Below are 15,396 nucleotides of genomic sequence, written 5' to 3' on the forward strand. Positions count from 1 at the left end.
TGGGATCACAGGTTACGGGGAAAAAGCAGGATTAGGCTATTGAGTTGGGTGATCAGCCATGATTGTAATGAATGGCGGAGCAGGCTCGAAGGGCCAAATGGCCTCCTCCTGCTCCTATCTTCTATGTTTCTATATCAATGTCTTTAAGAGAGAGAGAGACCTGGGCCAACCTTCCCAGAGTCTGCAACCTCCCTGGATTCACTTCCTTTCCCTTCAGTTGCTGCAAGTCCCCAATTTCCCGCAGAATGAGAAGAGAAACTCACAGATGTTGGCCTCCTTTAGGTCAAACTCACAGATGTGAACGACAGGAGAAAGTTTGACTCTCTCTGAATCTCCATCTTCAATCACACAAGGCCCGCGCTCTCAATGGCTGGAGGACCAGAGTCCTTCCGGTCCTCCAAATCTTCCTATTGGCCAGAGCTGGTAAGGGGCCGTGAATCAAAGGTGCGCATGTGCGAGTTTGGGGGGAATGCGCATGTGCGGGTGTGGGGCGGGGCCTGGGACAAAGTCGGCGCACTGACCATTGTCTGTCCGGCTCTTCCAGCCTTTCCCATTGGACAACAGCTCAGCGCGGCTGGAGGACAAAGTCCCGCCCACCCCCACGTGGGGCTCCGCCCCTCATTGTCTGTCAACGGGGTTTGACCAATGGAAACTCCGGAGGACCAGAGGTTCTCTGGTCCTCCAGCCAATCAGAGCTCCCCATTGCCTGAATGCGGAAGTGGACAATAAGACCATAAGACATAGGAGCGGAAGTAAAGCCATTCGGCCCATCGAGTCCACTCCACCATTCAATCATGGTTGATTTCGAGCTTGTTCAGCTGCTCATTCCTGCCCAGCGAAGCTGCTGCCGCTCTCTCTCTCTGAATGAAGATTGAGCTTCAGACACAGACTCAAGGAAGTGAAAAGAATCAGCCAATGCCTACGACCATACTAGTCTGAAAACGCCTGATCTCGGAAGCTAAGCAGACTCAGGCCTGGTTAGTAGTTGAATGGAAGACCTCCTGGGAATACCAGGTGTAGTAGACTTTAGGGTGGCATGGTGGCACAGTGGTTAGCACTGCTGCCTCACAACGTCAGGGACTCGGGTTCGATTCCTGGTTTGGGTCACTGTCTGTGTGGAGTTTGCATGTTCTCCCCATGTCTGCGTGGGTTTCCTCCGGGTACTCCGGTTTCCTCCCACAGTCCAAAAGATGTGTGGGTCAGGTGGATTGGCCATGTTAAATTGACCCTTTGTGCCAGGGGGACAAGTTAGGTTAAATGCACAGGGGTACGGGGATAGGGCCTGGGTGGGATTGTGGTTGGTGCAGACTCGATGGGCCGAATGGCCTCCTTCTACACTATAGGATTGTATGATTCTATGAAGTGAATCCAGAGAGGGTGCAGACTCTGGAAAGGTTGGCCCAGCTCTCTCTCTCTCCCTCTCTTAAAGACATTGACATTCTTTGCTCCCTCAGCTTGACACATTGATTTGTCTGGTTAAGAGGATGTTCTCTTTCCTAATGTTCAGAATTAAAGGGCTGCTTTCCCCAGGAGATGGCTGACATTTAAGGGGACAGTAAGTTAATATAGGACAGAGATATATCTCGTGATTTTTTTTGTCACAGATTCGATAAATTATTTATGGTTCTGCAATGAAGTAATTTATTCTTATTTATATTCTTGTAATATTGTACTGTACCTATGTTATATACTTCCAGTTATAGAGTCATTCCAGCAAAGGGGTCCTTTCAGCCACACAAGTCCGTCCTGACTCTTGGTAAAAGTCTCTTAGTTCTGGAAGCAGTGAGCATGGATCTGTCAATCAGCCTCAATCAGCACCTTCAGGGGAATTGGGAGGGTGAATATTAGATACAGCAGAGTGAGAATGGAGGGAGAGTGTGTGGGATGGAGATTCACAGCTTTTGGGGAATGAGAGAGGAAAGAATGTTCCATAGAAACTAGAATTGTCTGTTCTGAATTTCTATCTTGTACTGACAGTGGTGAATTTTGTAAACTCCTTTTACAGGATATCCGAAGGTGAAGATTTGCAGGCAGAAATGTCAAACCAAATGTCACACTAAGATCTCACAAATTCACTCTATTTATCGGAACCTGAATATCATCAGTCTTTCAATTTAGAAGGAGAAATTTTTGTCTGTTCTGTCTTTTTCAGGAGATCTTAAATATCAGTGTGCCTGGAAAAGCACTGAAACACACACACACCTGAGTGAGCGTGTTCCAGTGCACGGACTGTGGAAAGAGCTTTAACACAGTTGAACAAACATTGCACCATTCACATCAGGGAGAGAAATTAATTGTGTTCTGTGTGTGGACGAGCCTCAGTAGATCGTGAAACCAGCAGAGTCACAAGGACACCCGCACCATGGAGAAACGGTGGAAATGTGGGACTGTGAGAAGGGATTCAATTACCCATCAAAGCTGGAAACGCATCGACGCAGAAACACTGGGGAGAGGCCATTCACCTGCTCTCAGTGTGGGAAGGGATTTAGCCAATTCTCCCTTCTGCTTACACACCAGCGAGTTCACACCGGGGAGAGGCCGTTCGCCTGTTCTGAGTGTGGGAAGGGATTTAGTGATTTATCCACACTGCTGAGACATCAGCGAATTCACAATGGGGAGAGTCCATTCACCTGCTCTGACTGTGGGAAGGGATTCATTCAATCATCCCGTCTGCTGGCACACCAGCGAGTTCACACTGGGGAGAAGCCATTCACCTGCCCTGTTTGTGGAAAAATTTTCAGTAATTCATCCACGCTACTGACGCACCAGCGAGTTCACACTGGAGACAGACCGTTCAATTGCTCTGACTGTGGAAAGGGATTCATTCAGTCATCCCACTTGCTGACACACCAGCGGGTCCACACAGGGGAAAAGCCATTCACCTGCTCTGAGTGTGGGAGAGGATTCAGTGATTCATCAAACCTGCTGACACACCAGCAAGTTCACACTGAGAAGAAACCATTCAACTGCTGTGTGTGTGGAACGGGATTCAAACATTCAGCAACCGTGATGAAACACCAGCGAGTTCACACCAGGGAGAGGCCGTTCACCTGCTCCATGTGTGGGAAGGGATTCACATTGTTATGCAACTTGCAGAGACATGTGATGGGTTTGATGCTGGTGAGAAAGGGGGGAGGGTCAGGTAGAACAAAGAGAAAGTCAGGGATTGGTTAGAGGGCGGGTGGAGATTAAATGACAAAAATGTCCCGGAACCCAAGGCAAAGGGAGAGGTAATGGTTGTAATAAAGAAACAATAAGAAGTTTTAACAACAGCAGGTTAAAGTCCAAGAGGAACCTGGTGTTGTTAAAACTCTTACTGTGTTTACCCCAGTCCAACGCCAACATCTCCACATCGTAAAGAAACAAAGCATTGGCCCAGAGTAAGTGTGAATGGTAGAATAAAGGACAGCTCTGTCTGGAAGCAAAAAAACATGAAAACAAGATGCAAACTGACACTCAGCAAATAAAAAACAAATCCAAATGGAGGAGAGAGTTCAGGGTGTGAAGTTGTTGAACTCAACGTTGAGTCCAGAAGGCTGTAAAGTGCCTCATCGGAAGATGAGGGGCTGTTTGTCCAGCTTGTGTTGGGCTTCTCCGGAACATTGCAGCAGGCCGAGGACAGAAATGTGAGCGTGAGAGCAAGGTGGTGAATTCTAATGGCAAGCGGAAGGTCAGGGTGATGCTTGTGGACTGAGCGGAGGTGTTCCACAAAGAGGGCAAGGAACAGGCTACAGATGAATTAAAGAGAACCCATTTGTGTCCAGAACATTGTGAACATCCTTTTACTCTGGTTGTCTTTGATCCTTACAAATGCTGCTAGAACTGCTGAGATTTTCCAGCATTTTCTCTCTTGGTTTCAGATTCCAGCATCCGCAGTAATTTGCTTTTATAAGGCTGCAGATACCTCCTCCCAAGTAACATGCGTGTGCCCAAGACATCATCACTTGTTTCCCTTATTTCTTTAGCACCCATGGTGCTCTCCGCAGTAAACACAGAGGAGAAGTATTCATTAAAAATCTCACCCATCTCCTGTGGCTCCACACACAGATGGCCATACTGATTTTTAAGGGGATCTATTCTCTCTCTAGCCACCCTTTTACTCTTAATATAGCTATAGAACCTCTTGGAATTTTCTTTAATCTTACCTGCCAGATCCATATCATACCCTCTTTTTGTCCTCCTGATTTCCCTCCTCAGTATTTTCTTACACTTTTTATAGTCAGAGTGATTCACTTGTCCCCGATTTCCTAAACCCAATGTATGCTTCCTTCTTTTACCTGACCAGAGCCTCAATGTCCCTTGTCTGCCAGAGATCCCTAAATTTACCATTATTTCCCTTCACCTTAACAGGAATATACTGCCCCTGGACTCTTGATATCACACTTTTAAAACCTCCCATTTGCCAGTCATTCCTTTCCCTTCAAACAAACTCACCGAATCGACATCTGCTCGATCCTGCCTAATGCCCACAAAAGTGGCCCTGCTCCAGTTTAGGGCCTTGACCTGTGGACCTGTCCTATTTTTTTCCAGAACTATTTTGAAACTATTGGTGCTCCCAATAGTGCTCCCTGACTGACACTTCAGTCACTTGCTCCACCTCGTTTCTTAACTGTCTAATAGAAAGTGAGTCCAGGAATTGATGATGAAAAATAAGGGGCTGGGAGATGAATTGAACAAGTATTTTGCCTCGGTGTTCACAATAGAGGATACAGTTAAAACTCAGAAACAGCTGGAAATCAGAAAACAGGAGTGTGGGATGAACTCTGAAAAAGCACAATTCCCAGGGAAGTGGTCCTCAGCAAACTGTTGGAGCTGTGGGCTGATGAGTCCTCGGGTCCTGCTGGGCTTCATTCCCGGGTCCTGCTGGGCTTCATTCTCGGGTCCTGCTGGGCTTCATTCTCGGGTCCTGCTGGGCTTCATTCTCGGGTCCTGCTGGGCTTCATTCTCGGGTCCTGCTGGGCTTCATTCTCGGGTCCTGCTGGGCTTCATTCTCGGGTCCTGCTGGGCTTCATTCTCGGGTCCTGCTGGGCTTCATTCTCGGGTCTTAACAGAGGGAGATCGTTGATGTTGTTCAATTTTCTTAACCGTCCGTCGCCATTACCCTCACTGCGCATGCTTCAGGTCCCGCCCCTCATTCACTCCGATTGGTTGGAGGACCAGCCGCTCCCGCTCGGTCATCCAGCCCCGCCCCCTCTTCCTATTGGCCCGGAGCTGCCGTCAATCAGTCCCGGGGCATTGTGATGTGGAGCATGCGCAGTGTCATTGCTGTCCTTGGCGCTTGTTTGTCCCGGAGAAGCGGAGTCAGCGTTAGGCGGTGGCTGGGAGGATCCGCAAACCCTTCAGAATCATTGTCAGCTCCCTGGTTTGCAGCTGCGGGGCTTCTCCCTCCCTCCCTCCCGGGAACAGGCCCAGGTTAACGGCCCCATCCTGGCTCAGCCACTGGAGGATGGTTCACATCAGAGGATGGGGGAGGGGGACAATAAATAAGAGGTTACACTTTGGCCTCAAATCAATGAGGACTCTGATCTCTGGGAAGGAAGGAAACCCTGGGAGGTGGGCGGGGAGGATTCACAAACACCCGCTGGAGGTCCCAACGCCCCCAATAAGAAGCTGCAGCTCCCTGCAGTGACCAGGAGAGAAAATAATTGATTTTATTTTCACTCTGTACAAAAGAGAATTGAACCCAGCCAGAATAGAGGGTGGGAGAAAAGATTTGTGAAGATATTTCACACTGGGTTGGCCAGGCTGACCAACTCTCTGAGAAAATGAAAGGACATCCTTCATGAGTCTGTCGAAGCAGGTGAGCAGTATTGTGTGCGGAGCTGCTGGAACTGTGTGGGTGGACAGGGGCTGGTTGGCAGCCAGAACAGTTGGAAGAGGGTGCTGCACAGATCCATCTTATGGGTGAAACAGCGCCCATACGCCATGCAGCCTGGCACACTGGAGTCATGGGACAATCCATTGAAATATGAGCTGGTTGGTCAGTGTGGGAGTTGGTTGCAGGACAGGGAGGAGGGAAAGTGTTCAGGATGAGGATTTACTGCTGCACAGGAACAAGTGAGGAAACGATGTTCCACAGAACATAGTTTCAAATTCCAGCATCCGCAGTAATTTGCTTTGATTCCAAATAAACTTATTGGACTTTAACCTGGTGTTCTGAGACTTCTTACTGTGCAAACTCCACAGAGACAGTCACCCACCGCTGGAATCGAACCCAGACTCAGTGAGGCAGCAGTGCTAACCGCTGTGCCACAGTGAAGGGAGTTTGCCGCAAATTTCGGGTGATAACAATGGACTGGATGTTGCTCAGAATGTGGAGCACTGCAGCAAAGTACAGAGAGACAGAGCAGCAGACTGAGAAATGGAGTCTGCAGACTGGAACTGGCAGCATGAGGAGAGGTTATTTAGTCTAACACTCACAGCAATCTACAACCCACCCCCATTACCGAGACAGTGAGACAGAGATTACAAACACTCACCAACACAGCTCCAGTGAAACGTCCCAGGAAAAAGGGGGAATCTGTGGCAGTTCCTGTCCTGAAATAGCCCCAGGACTGTCACTCAAACCCCCAACCCGGCCCAGTTCACAGCTCAGCCTCTCAGCTTGCAGCTTCCTGCACCTTGAGCCAACCCTGCCCAGGGGTGGGAGGGATGTGGAACCACAGAGTGGGGGGAGGGGTGACCTCCTGCTGTGTCCCAAATAGTTTCTCCTTCCCCTCCCCCTTGGCGCTCTCAGCTCTCAATGTGGATGTGTTGATGGACATTGCAGAGCCTAACTGAGCTGCGCCTGTCCCTTATCCTGGGTCAACCCCTCCCCCTGGGTTCAGTGTGTTCAGTTCGCTGCTTCTTTCCCTGCTGAACCTTCAGTTAATCAAAAACAGAAAGTGCTGGAAAACCTCAGCAGGTCTGATCGCATCTGTGATCATCCAGACTGGAAGCATTAACTCCATTCTCTCTCCACAGATGCTGTCAGACCTGCTTTGATTTTCCAGCATTTTCTGTTTCAGATTCCAGCATCCGCAGTATTTTGCTTTTATCTTCATTTAAACAAGCATTCTTTGATGGCCTTTACCCTCCGTGCTCGTTTCCAGAGCTTCCCACCTTCTGCTATTGTTCCTGACTCCCACATTAACTGTCATTCCTTCCCTTTATCCTGCTCACATCCCGCTCGAAACTCAGGCTCAGAGTTTTCCCGCCATCTCCCCCTCCCCCAGCCTCCACATCCCAACACCCGGAATCTCTAACCCAGCGGTTCCAGTTTGTCTGGTTTGAGTTCAGATTTGCCGCAGCACCGACAGGATTTCACTTCAAACCAGCCGGAACTGACTGCTCACAAATCCCAAAATGTTTCTCCAGCAGCCCGGGCTTGTTAATGTTGTTTAAAGTCAGCGCCCAAATGCAGTTACTCTCCTCAGTTTAAAAAACTTCTCCGTTTAATCCAAAGTATTATTCGCACCAGACACAAACACAAAATTGTGAACGTTACCCCCCGCCCCCCCTCCCCCCGCCCCCCCAACGAGACCCGAGCTGGGGTGTCCTGAGTAAGAGACATCTGTTTCGGGTGTGACAATTCTTACACATTCTCTGGTTGACATAAAACGGAAAACGCTGGAAATTGCCCCCATTACCGAGACAGTGAGACAGAGATTACAAACACTCTTTTTTTTATTTCAAAAATATACTTTATTCACAAAAAACACTCTCCAATAAAACATTGCTAAATGACAGATCCAAAAGTCATAAACAGTGCAAAAAAGAATCATTTTTACAGTACAATACAGTGCTTATTTACAAAAACATTACATTTCGTTACATTTCATTTCTTAAAACTATGTACATACATCAGAGTTTACTGTGTGCCGTTATTTATCAGGTTGGCACACAGTTACGCAGGCCGAGGGTATTCTGCAGTTACCAGGCCCTCGGTCTGCCTCGGTTGAGACGCTTTACACGGTGGCCTTTCCCCATTGTGCCTTGGCGGCGGCTGCCCCAAGCTTGAGCGCGTCCCTGAGCACAGAGTCCTGGACCTTGGAATGTGCCAGTCTGCAACACTCGGTCGAGGACAATTCTTTCAGCTGGAAGATCAGCAAGTTTCGGGCGGACCAAAGCACGTCCTTCACCGAGTTGATGACCCTCCAGCAGCAGTTGATATTTGTCTCGGTGTGCGTCCCCGGAAACAGCCCGTAGAGCACAGAGTCCTGCGTCACCGAGCTGCCCGGGACGAACTGCGACAAATACCACTGCACCTCACTCCAGACCTTCTTTGCAAAGGCACATTCCACAAGGAGGTGTGCGACCGTCTCATCACCCCCGCAGCCGCTTCGAGAGCAGAGTGCGGTGAGGTTGAGACCCCGGGCGTGCATAAAGGATCTGACGGGGAGTGCCCTTCTCACCACCAGCCAAGCCAGGTCTTGGTGCTTGTTTGTGAGTTCTGGTGATGAGGCATTCTGCCAAATGACATTGACAGTCCGCTCAGGGAACCATCCGACAGGATCTGCCATCTCCTTTTCTCTCAGGGCCTCAAGGACATTACGTGCTGACCACTGCTTGATAGCCATGTGGTCAAAGGTGTGTTTCCGGAAGAATTTCTCCACGAAGGACAGGTGCTGCGGTACGGTCCAACTACTTGGAGCCTTCCGCGGCAATGTGGCCAGACCCATCCTCCGCAACACTTGGGACAGGTAGAACCTCAAAAAATAGTAGCACTTGCTGTTACTGTACCGAGGATCTACACACAGCTTGATGCAGCCGCACACAAAGGTGGCCATCAGGATGAGGGCGGCGTTGGGAACGTTTTTCCCTTCATTCTCTGGAGATTTGTGCATCGCCTCCCTCCGGACACGATCCATCTTTGATCTCCAGATGAACTTAAAGATGGCCCGGGTCACTGCTGTTGCGCAGGACTTGGGGAGAGGCCACACCTGCACCACGTACAACAACACGGACAGAACCTCGCATTGGATCACAAGGTTCTTCCCAGTGATGGAGAGGGAGCGTTGCTCCCACAATCCCAATTTTTGTCTGGCTTTGGCGATGCGCTCCTCCCAGTTTTTGGCGCATGCCCCTGCTGCTCCGAACCATATCCCCAGCACCTTGAGGTAGTCGGCCCTAATGGTGAAGGGGATAAAGGATGTGTCAGGCCAGTTCCCAAAGAACATGGCCTCACTCTTACCCTGGTTGACTTTGGCCCCCGAGGCCAGCTCGAACTGCTCACAGACTCGGAGGAGCCTGCGAACAGACAAGGGGTCCGAGCAGAAAACAGCCACGTCATCCATGTAGAGGGAGGCTTTAACTTGCGTCCCTCCGCTGCCTGGGATTGTGACCCCTTTGATGCCTGGGTCGCTTCTGAGGGCCTCGGCAAAGGGTTCAATGCAACACACAAAAAGGACGGAGGAGAGAGGGCAGCCCTGCCTGACTCCAGACCTGATTTGAAACATATCTGATTCCCACCCATTGACTGAAACTGCGCTACTGATGTCTGTGTAGAGCAGTTGGATCCAAATGCGGATTCCCTCCCCAAAGCCCATTTTGGAGAGCACATCCATCATGTAGCTGTGCGATATTCTGTCAAACGCCTTCTCCTGGTCTAGACTGATGAGGCAGGTGTCCACCTGCCTGTCCTGCACGTTCGGCGATCGTATCCCTGAGTAGCGCGAGGCTATCAGAGATCTTCCTGCCGGGTACAGCACAGGTTTGATCAGGATGGATCACTGACCCCAGAGCAGACTTGACCCGGTTGGTGATGACCTTGGCCAGAATCTTGTAATCCACATTCAATAGTGAAATAGGTCTCCAATTTCTAATTTCTCCCCTTTCCCCCTTCTGCTTGTAGATGAGGGTAATGATGCCTTTCCTCATGGATTCTGACATGCTGCCTTCCAGAAGCATACTCTCGTATACTTCCAGGAGGTCCGGGCCCGTCAAGTCCCACAATGCCGAGTAAAGCGCAGCCGGTAAGCCGTCGCTACCGGGAGTTTTACCCTTCTGAAGGGACTCGACTGCCTTTGTCAGCTCATCCAGAGCTACCGGTCTGTCCAGGCTCTCCCGCTCGCCGTCGTCCAAGACTTGTGTGATAGACGACAGGAAAGACTGGGAGGCCGTGCTGTCTGTTGGCTTCAGGTCATTCAGTCCGGCATAGAAGGATTTGCAAATCCTCAGGATGTCAGACTGCGATGACCCTACAGAGCCATCTTCTTCCTTCAGGCTTGTGATCACAGAGGTTTCTCTGTGCACCTTCTGGAAGAAGAAGCGCGAGCACGTTTCGTCCTGCTCCACGGAGCGGACCCTGGACCGGAAGATAACCTTGGAGGCCTCTGAGGCAAAGAGCGAGGCTTGCTGGCTCTTCACCTCCCGGAGGTCCTCCTTGACATCCACCCCCATCGACTGCAGTTGGAGTAGCTCCTGCATGCTTTTCTGGAGTCGGGACATTTCCCCCCGTCTCTCCCTGGCCTTCTAAACCCCTTTTCGGATAAAGAACCTCTTGATGTTGCCCTTGATGGTTTCCCACCAGAGCGATGGAGACTCAAAGAAGGGTTTCACGGTTCTCCAACCGTGGTAAACCCTCTTGAGTTCCTCGAGGTTCTCTGGGGTCAACAGTTCGACATTAAGCTTCCAGGACCCCCTGCCCACTTTCTGGTTTTCCTCCAGCTGACAGTCTGCCAGCAGGAGGCAGTGGTCAGAGAAGAACACCGGCTTGACGTCGGTGGACCTGACCGTGAGCGCGCGGGATGCAAACATGAAGTCGATCCTGGAGCGGACAGACCCGTCTGGCCGCGACCACGTGTATCTACGCTGCCCTCCGTCTGCTGGATCGCTGAAGACGTCGAGCAGCTTGGCATCTTTGACTGTTTCCAGCAGGGCTCTGGATGTAGCGTCCAGTTTACTTTCGGCCCTGTTGGATCGGCCGGCCTTGTCAATGATACAGTTAAAGTCCCCACCCAGTATGATTGGCCTGGAGGTGGTGAGTAGCAGTGGCAGCTGTTCAAAAAGTGCCAGCCGCTCGGTCTTGACGGCAGGGGCATACACATTAATCAGTCTGAGAGGGCAGTTTTTGTACGTGACGTCTGCTACGAGGAGGCGTCCTCCCACCACCTCCTTAACATCGGAGACGGTGAAGTTGCCCCCCCGTAGCAGAATGCCGAGGCCGGATGAAATCTGCGAATGACTTAGTAAATCCCTTCCCTAACAGCACTGCGAGTGTCCCTCAAACCACAGGGACTGCAGCGGTTCAGGAAGGCAGCTCACCACCACCTCAAGGGCAATTAGGAACAGGTAATAAAAATACTGGTCTGGCCAGTGACACCCACACCCCATGAAAAGAAAATGTCTGTTCAAACAAGACTTAATTAAGGCAGGACAGGATTCTTTGAATAATACATTTTACAACATTAAATTAACATTAAAATTATTATTAAAGGAAAGAGATTTGCATATCAATTCAGGAAAATTTCCAAGATGGTGCTGGAGTGAGGCGACTTCTTGCAAGCTGTGCCCAGCATACCCTCTAATTCTATCTTCTACTTGTTCTATGCTTCTAAAACTTTATTCTAACTCTTATGACTGTAACACTACATTCAGCATCCTCTCCTTCTCTACGTACGGTACTCTTTGTCTGCATAGCGTACAAGAAACAATACTTTTCACTGTATGCTAATACATGTGACAATAATAAATCAAATCAAATCAGACAATGATTTTTACAACTTTATCTTGGTGTTGATCCATCACAGCGCTCCCCTCTCAAGACTCTGTCTCAGACACAATCCCACTTGCTGAGATGTACATGTGATTCTTGCCTCGGGTAAGTGTCTTCAGTAATCAGCCAGCAACAAATCATTACAGAGCCCTGACTTTTCACCCCTGAGTGGCCAGCACCCTGTGTCAGAGTCAACCTTTTCCTCAGTGAATAATTACCTCAAGCTGCTGCTCGGGTAAATCCAATTAGTTCTCAGGCACAGTGGCCACCCAGCCTCAGTACATAGACAAGAATACAAGAGAGTTAAAATCTCTTGATTTTGAACTATCTCGCTATCCACTGGATCAAACTAAAGATTATAATGTACCATTATAATAAGGGCTTAGTTATGAGGAGAGATTGGGTAAACTGGGGTTGTTCTCACTGGAAAGACGGAGGATGAGGGGAGACTTAATAGAGGTGTATAAAATTATAAAAGGCATAGATAGGGTGAACGGTGGGAAGCTTTTCCCCAGGTCGGTGGTGACGTTCACAAGGGGTCATAGGTTCTCGGTGAAGGTGGGGGGAGGTTTAACACGGATATCAGAAGGACGTATTTTACACAGAGGGTGGTGGGGGCCTGGAATGTGCTGCCGGGCAAGGTGGTGGAGGCGGACACACTGGGAACATTTAAGACTTATCCAGATAGCCACATGAACGGAGTGGGAATGGAGGGATACAAAAGAATGGTCTAGTTTGGACCAGGGAGCGGCACGGGCTTGGAGGGCCAAAGGGCCTGTTCCTGTGCTGTATTGTTCTTTGTTCTTTGTATTCCTTGGGACCTTTATCAGGGATCCTTCATTATTAGAATAGTTTGTCTGAAATTGCCGTTTCTCACACAGAGAGACATGCAATAATTCAACTTAACAATTTTTGGATGAAAATCCAGTCTTTCCAATATGATTATTGATTCATTATTTATAACTTAATCAAGGTTCATCAATTGTACAATCATCTGTTTCATGACTGGTTCCTCCCATCATACAGTAATTTGATTAATATATGTGGTTAATACAGTAAACAAAATGACCTCTTTCGTCACATGTTAGTCTGACTTCCTTGACCTTGTCAGTTATTACAGCAGATACAATATAAAAATGGTCACGTCAAATTCAGGTCTGACCAATCAGATCTACTTACAGTGAGAAACATGATTGAAAGCAGCAGCAGTGAGAAAGGGTCAATTGTAAAGTTAAAACTGAGATGTGTCTGGTGCAGTTTTAACAGAGAATATCCAGTCTGATGTAAGCTGAATCAGAATCTAATGTAACAGTAACTAAGAGAGATGTGAAGTGTAAACATGAAGTATAAATCGAGACTTGATCTTCAGTGGTAATAAAACCAGGGCCTCCTGTGGTCTAAACAGAGAGATGTTTTGCCTAATTATTAATAAGGAGAGTTAAATGTAGAATAGAGCAATTGTCTAGTGTAACATAAACTGAGACACAACCTGGTTTAACATAAATATAGTGGTTAGCACCGCTGCCTCACAATGTCAGGGACCCAGGTTTGATTCCCGGCTTGGGTCACTGTCTGTGCGGAGTCTACACATTCTCCCCGTGTCTGCTTGGGTTTCCTCTGGGTGCTTCTGTTTCCTCGCACACTCCAAACATGTGTGGGTTCGGTTGATTGGCCATGCCCCTTAGTGTCAGGGGGATTAGCAGGGTAAATATGTGGGGTTATGGGGCTAGGACCTAGGGAGGATTGTCGGTGCAGGCTCGATGAGCTGAATGGCTTCTTTCTGCATGAGAGGGATTCTATGCTTTGAAATATGAACATTGTCTAGAAGCAGTCTTAACAAAGGCAGGGCCTGAAATAATTTAAATAGGGGCACGGCTGGCACAGTAACTGAGACAGAGCTGTGAACAATGTGAACTCAGACAGGGTCTGGAGTTGTACAAAAAGGCTCAGGTGTAATAATAACAGATAATAATAACTGAGACAGGGCCCAGATTAAAATAACCAGAGATGGGAACCAGGATTTTACGGCCCTTCTCCCCAGCGGTACATTATTGTCCTGTTGAACTAAATGGAGATTTAAATAGCTATCCAATTAAGCCCAAATCTTTCCCAATAGCCGTGCAATTTTGCCACTTTAAGAATGTATCGAATTGTTTTTTTCAAAATTAATTAATGAATCTGATTCCACAACCCATTCAGGCAGTGCGCACCAACCAGATCACATCTTACCGTGTCAAATAGACATCTCCTCAATCTGGACTCTTGTTTCTTTGCACATTTTAAATCCATTCATCCTCTGGTTACCAACCCTCTTGCTGGTTGGAACAGTTCCTCCCCATTTACTCCTATCAAACCCCTCATGGCTTGAACACCTCAATTCAATGTCGCCCTAATCCCCTGACATTTCTCCTCGATGGTCTGTCCAATGAGGTGCAGCTTCATTGTGCCGTCACTGATGTATTTATCTCGCTCTGACAAGGGGATCAGATCTTTAATCTCAGCTTCCCCCGAGTGTGGGACCTGGAGGGTCTTCACATCATTCACAAACCACACACCATTGACACATTGGTAAAGCAGAATGCTCAGCTTCTGAGAATATGTCTTGCCAGCTGGATCATAATCATTTACTGAGACAGAGAGAGTTGACAACTCATCCTCTTGCTGAATCTCATCATATCGCATGCGATTGCGATGATTGTTTTTCAGCCGCTGGATCCTTTGACCTTTTGGGAAAAAGGTAACATACCACTGAATCTTCAGTTTGAAATGGCTGGTCAAGAATGATGTCTGAATAGATGTTTGATTCATCATGTGATATCCTGTGATGTCCCAGAGGTGGCTGAATGTTTGAATCGGCAACACTCTATATTAGAGCCGGCGGGAATCTTAGCTCCTCACTTTCACTTTCAGTTCCTGGTTCTGATGAGGTATTCAGTGGGCGGGAACAATAAAATCCACCCTCCCACACCGGAACCATCCACATAAAACCCTCAACAATCGAGTTAAAGAAACAAAATCTCCCGAGGGATATCACGTGTGTGTGCAACGTCAGATAGATGATCGCTTCTCGGCCTTTTGGCTAAGATCAAGTGTAGTATGGTCGGCAGCCCATAGTCGGCCGCGCTTGGTTGAGGTCATTAGGTTACACTGAAGCTTCATATGTTTCATATGAAGCAATTTTTTAAAGCGGCATCTCGGCCTTTTGGCTGGGATGCAAATGAGCTCAAGTCTTGGAGGAGGAACCTCCCCCTTCTCCAATCAGCTTGGCTCATGTAGATCAGGCTCAGGACAGGGTGGTTTGGTCGCCTGCCCTGTCTTGTCAGAGATTTGAACAGGCTGAGTGAGTGGGCGAGGATATGGCAAATGGAGTATAACGTTGATAAATGCGAGGTTATACACTTTGGAGGAAATAATAACAAATGGGATTACTATCTCAATGGAAACAAATCAAAACATGCTACCGTGCAAAGGGACCTGGGGGTCCTTGTGCATGAGACGCAAAAGCCCAGTCTGCATGTACAACAGGTGATCAAGAAGGTAAATGGGATGTTGGCCTATATCGCGAGGGGGATAGAATATAAAAGCAGGGATGTCTTGATGCACCTGTACAGGGCATTGGTGAGGCCGCAGCTGTATTGGTCCCCTTATATGAGGAAGGATATATTGGCATTGGAGGGAGTGCAGAGAAGGTTCACCAGGTT

General features: G+C 48.5%; 1 protein-coding gene and 2 pseudogenes across 1 annotated transcript; all 3 read left to right on the plus strand.

Moving 5' to 3' along the window:
* Window positions 1-917: 917 nt before the first annotated feature.
* Window positions 918-1,026, plus strand: LOC144481082 (5S ribosomal RNA; annotated as a pseudogene).
* Window positions 1,027-2,379: 1,353 nt separating this feature from the next.
* LOC144480667 (uncharacterized) lies at window positions 2,380-13,936 on the plus strand. The gene is made up of 2 exons (XM_078200262.1): window positions 2,380-3,120; window positions 13,895-13,936. Exons 1-2 carry the CDS (start codon window positions 2,380-2,382, stop codon window positions 13,934-13,936), a joined length of 783 nt encoding a protein of 260 aa, XP_078056388.1.
* An 818-nt stretch (window positions 13,937-14,754) lies between these two features.
* On the plus strand, window positions 14,755-14,960 carry LOC144481079 (U2 spliceosomal RNA; annotated as a pseudogene).
* Window positions 14,961-15,396: the final 436 nt, after the last annotated feature.

Source organism: Mustelus asterias, chromosome 30 (assembly GCF_964213995.1).
Source record: "Mustelus asterias chromosome 30, sMusAst1.hap1.1, whole genome shotgun sequence".
NCBI lineage: Eukaryota > Metazoa > Chordata > Chondrichthyes > Carcharhiniformes > Triakidae > Mustelus > Mustelus asterias.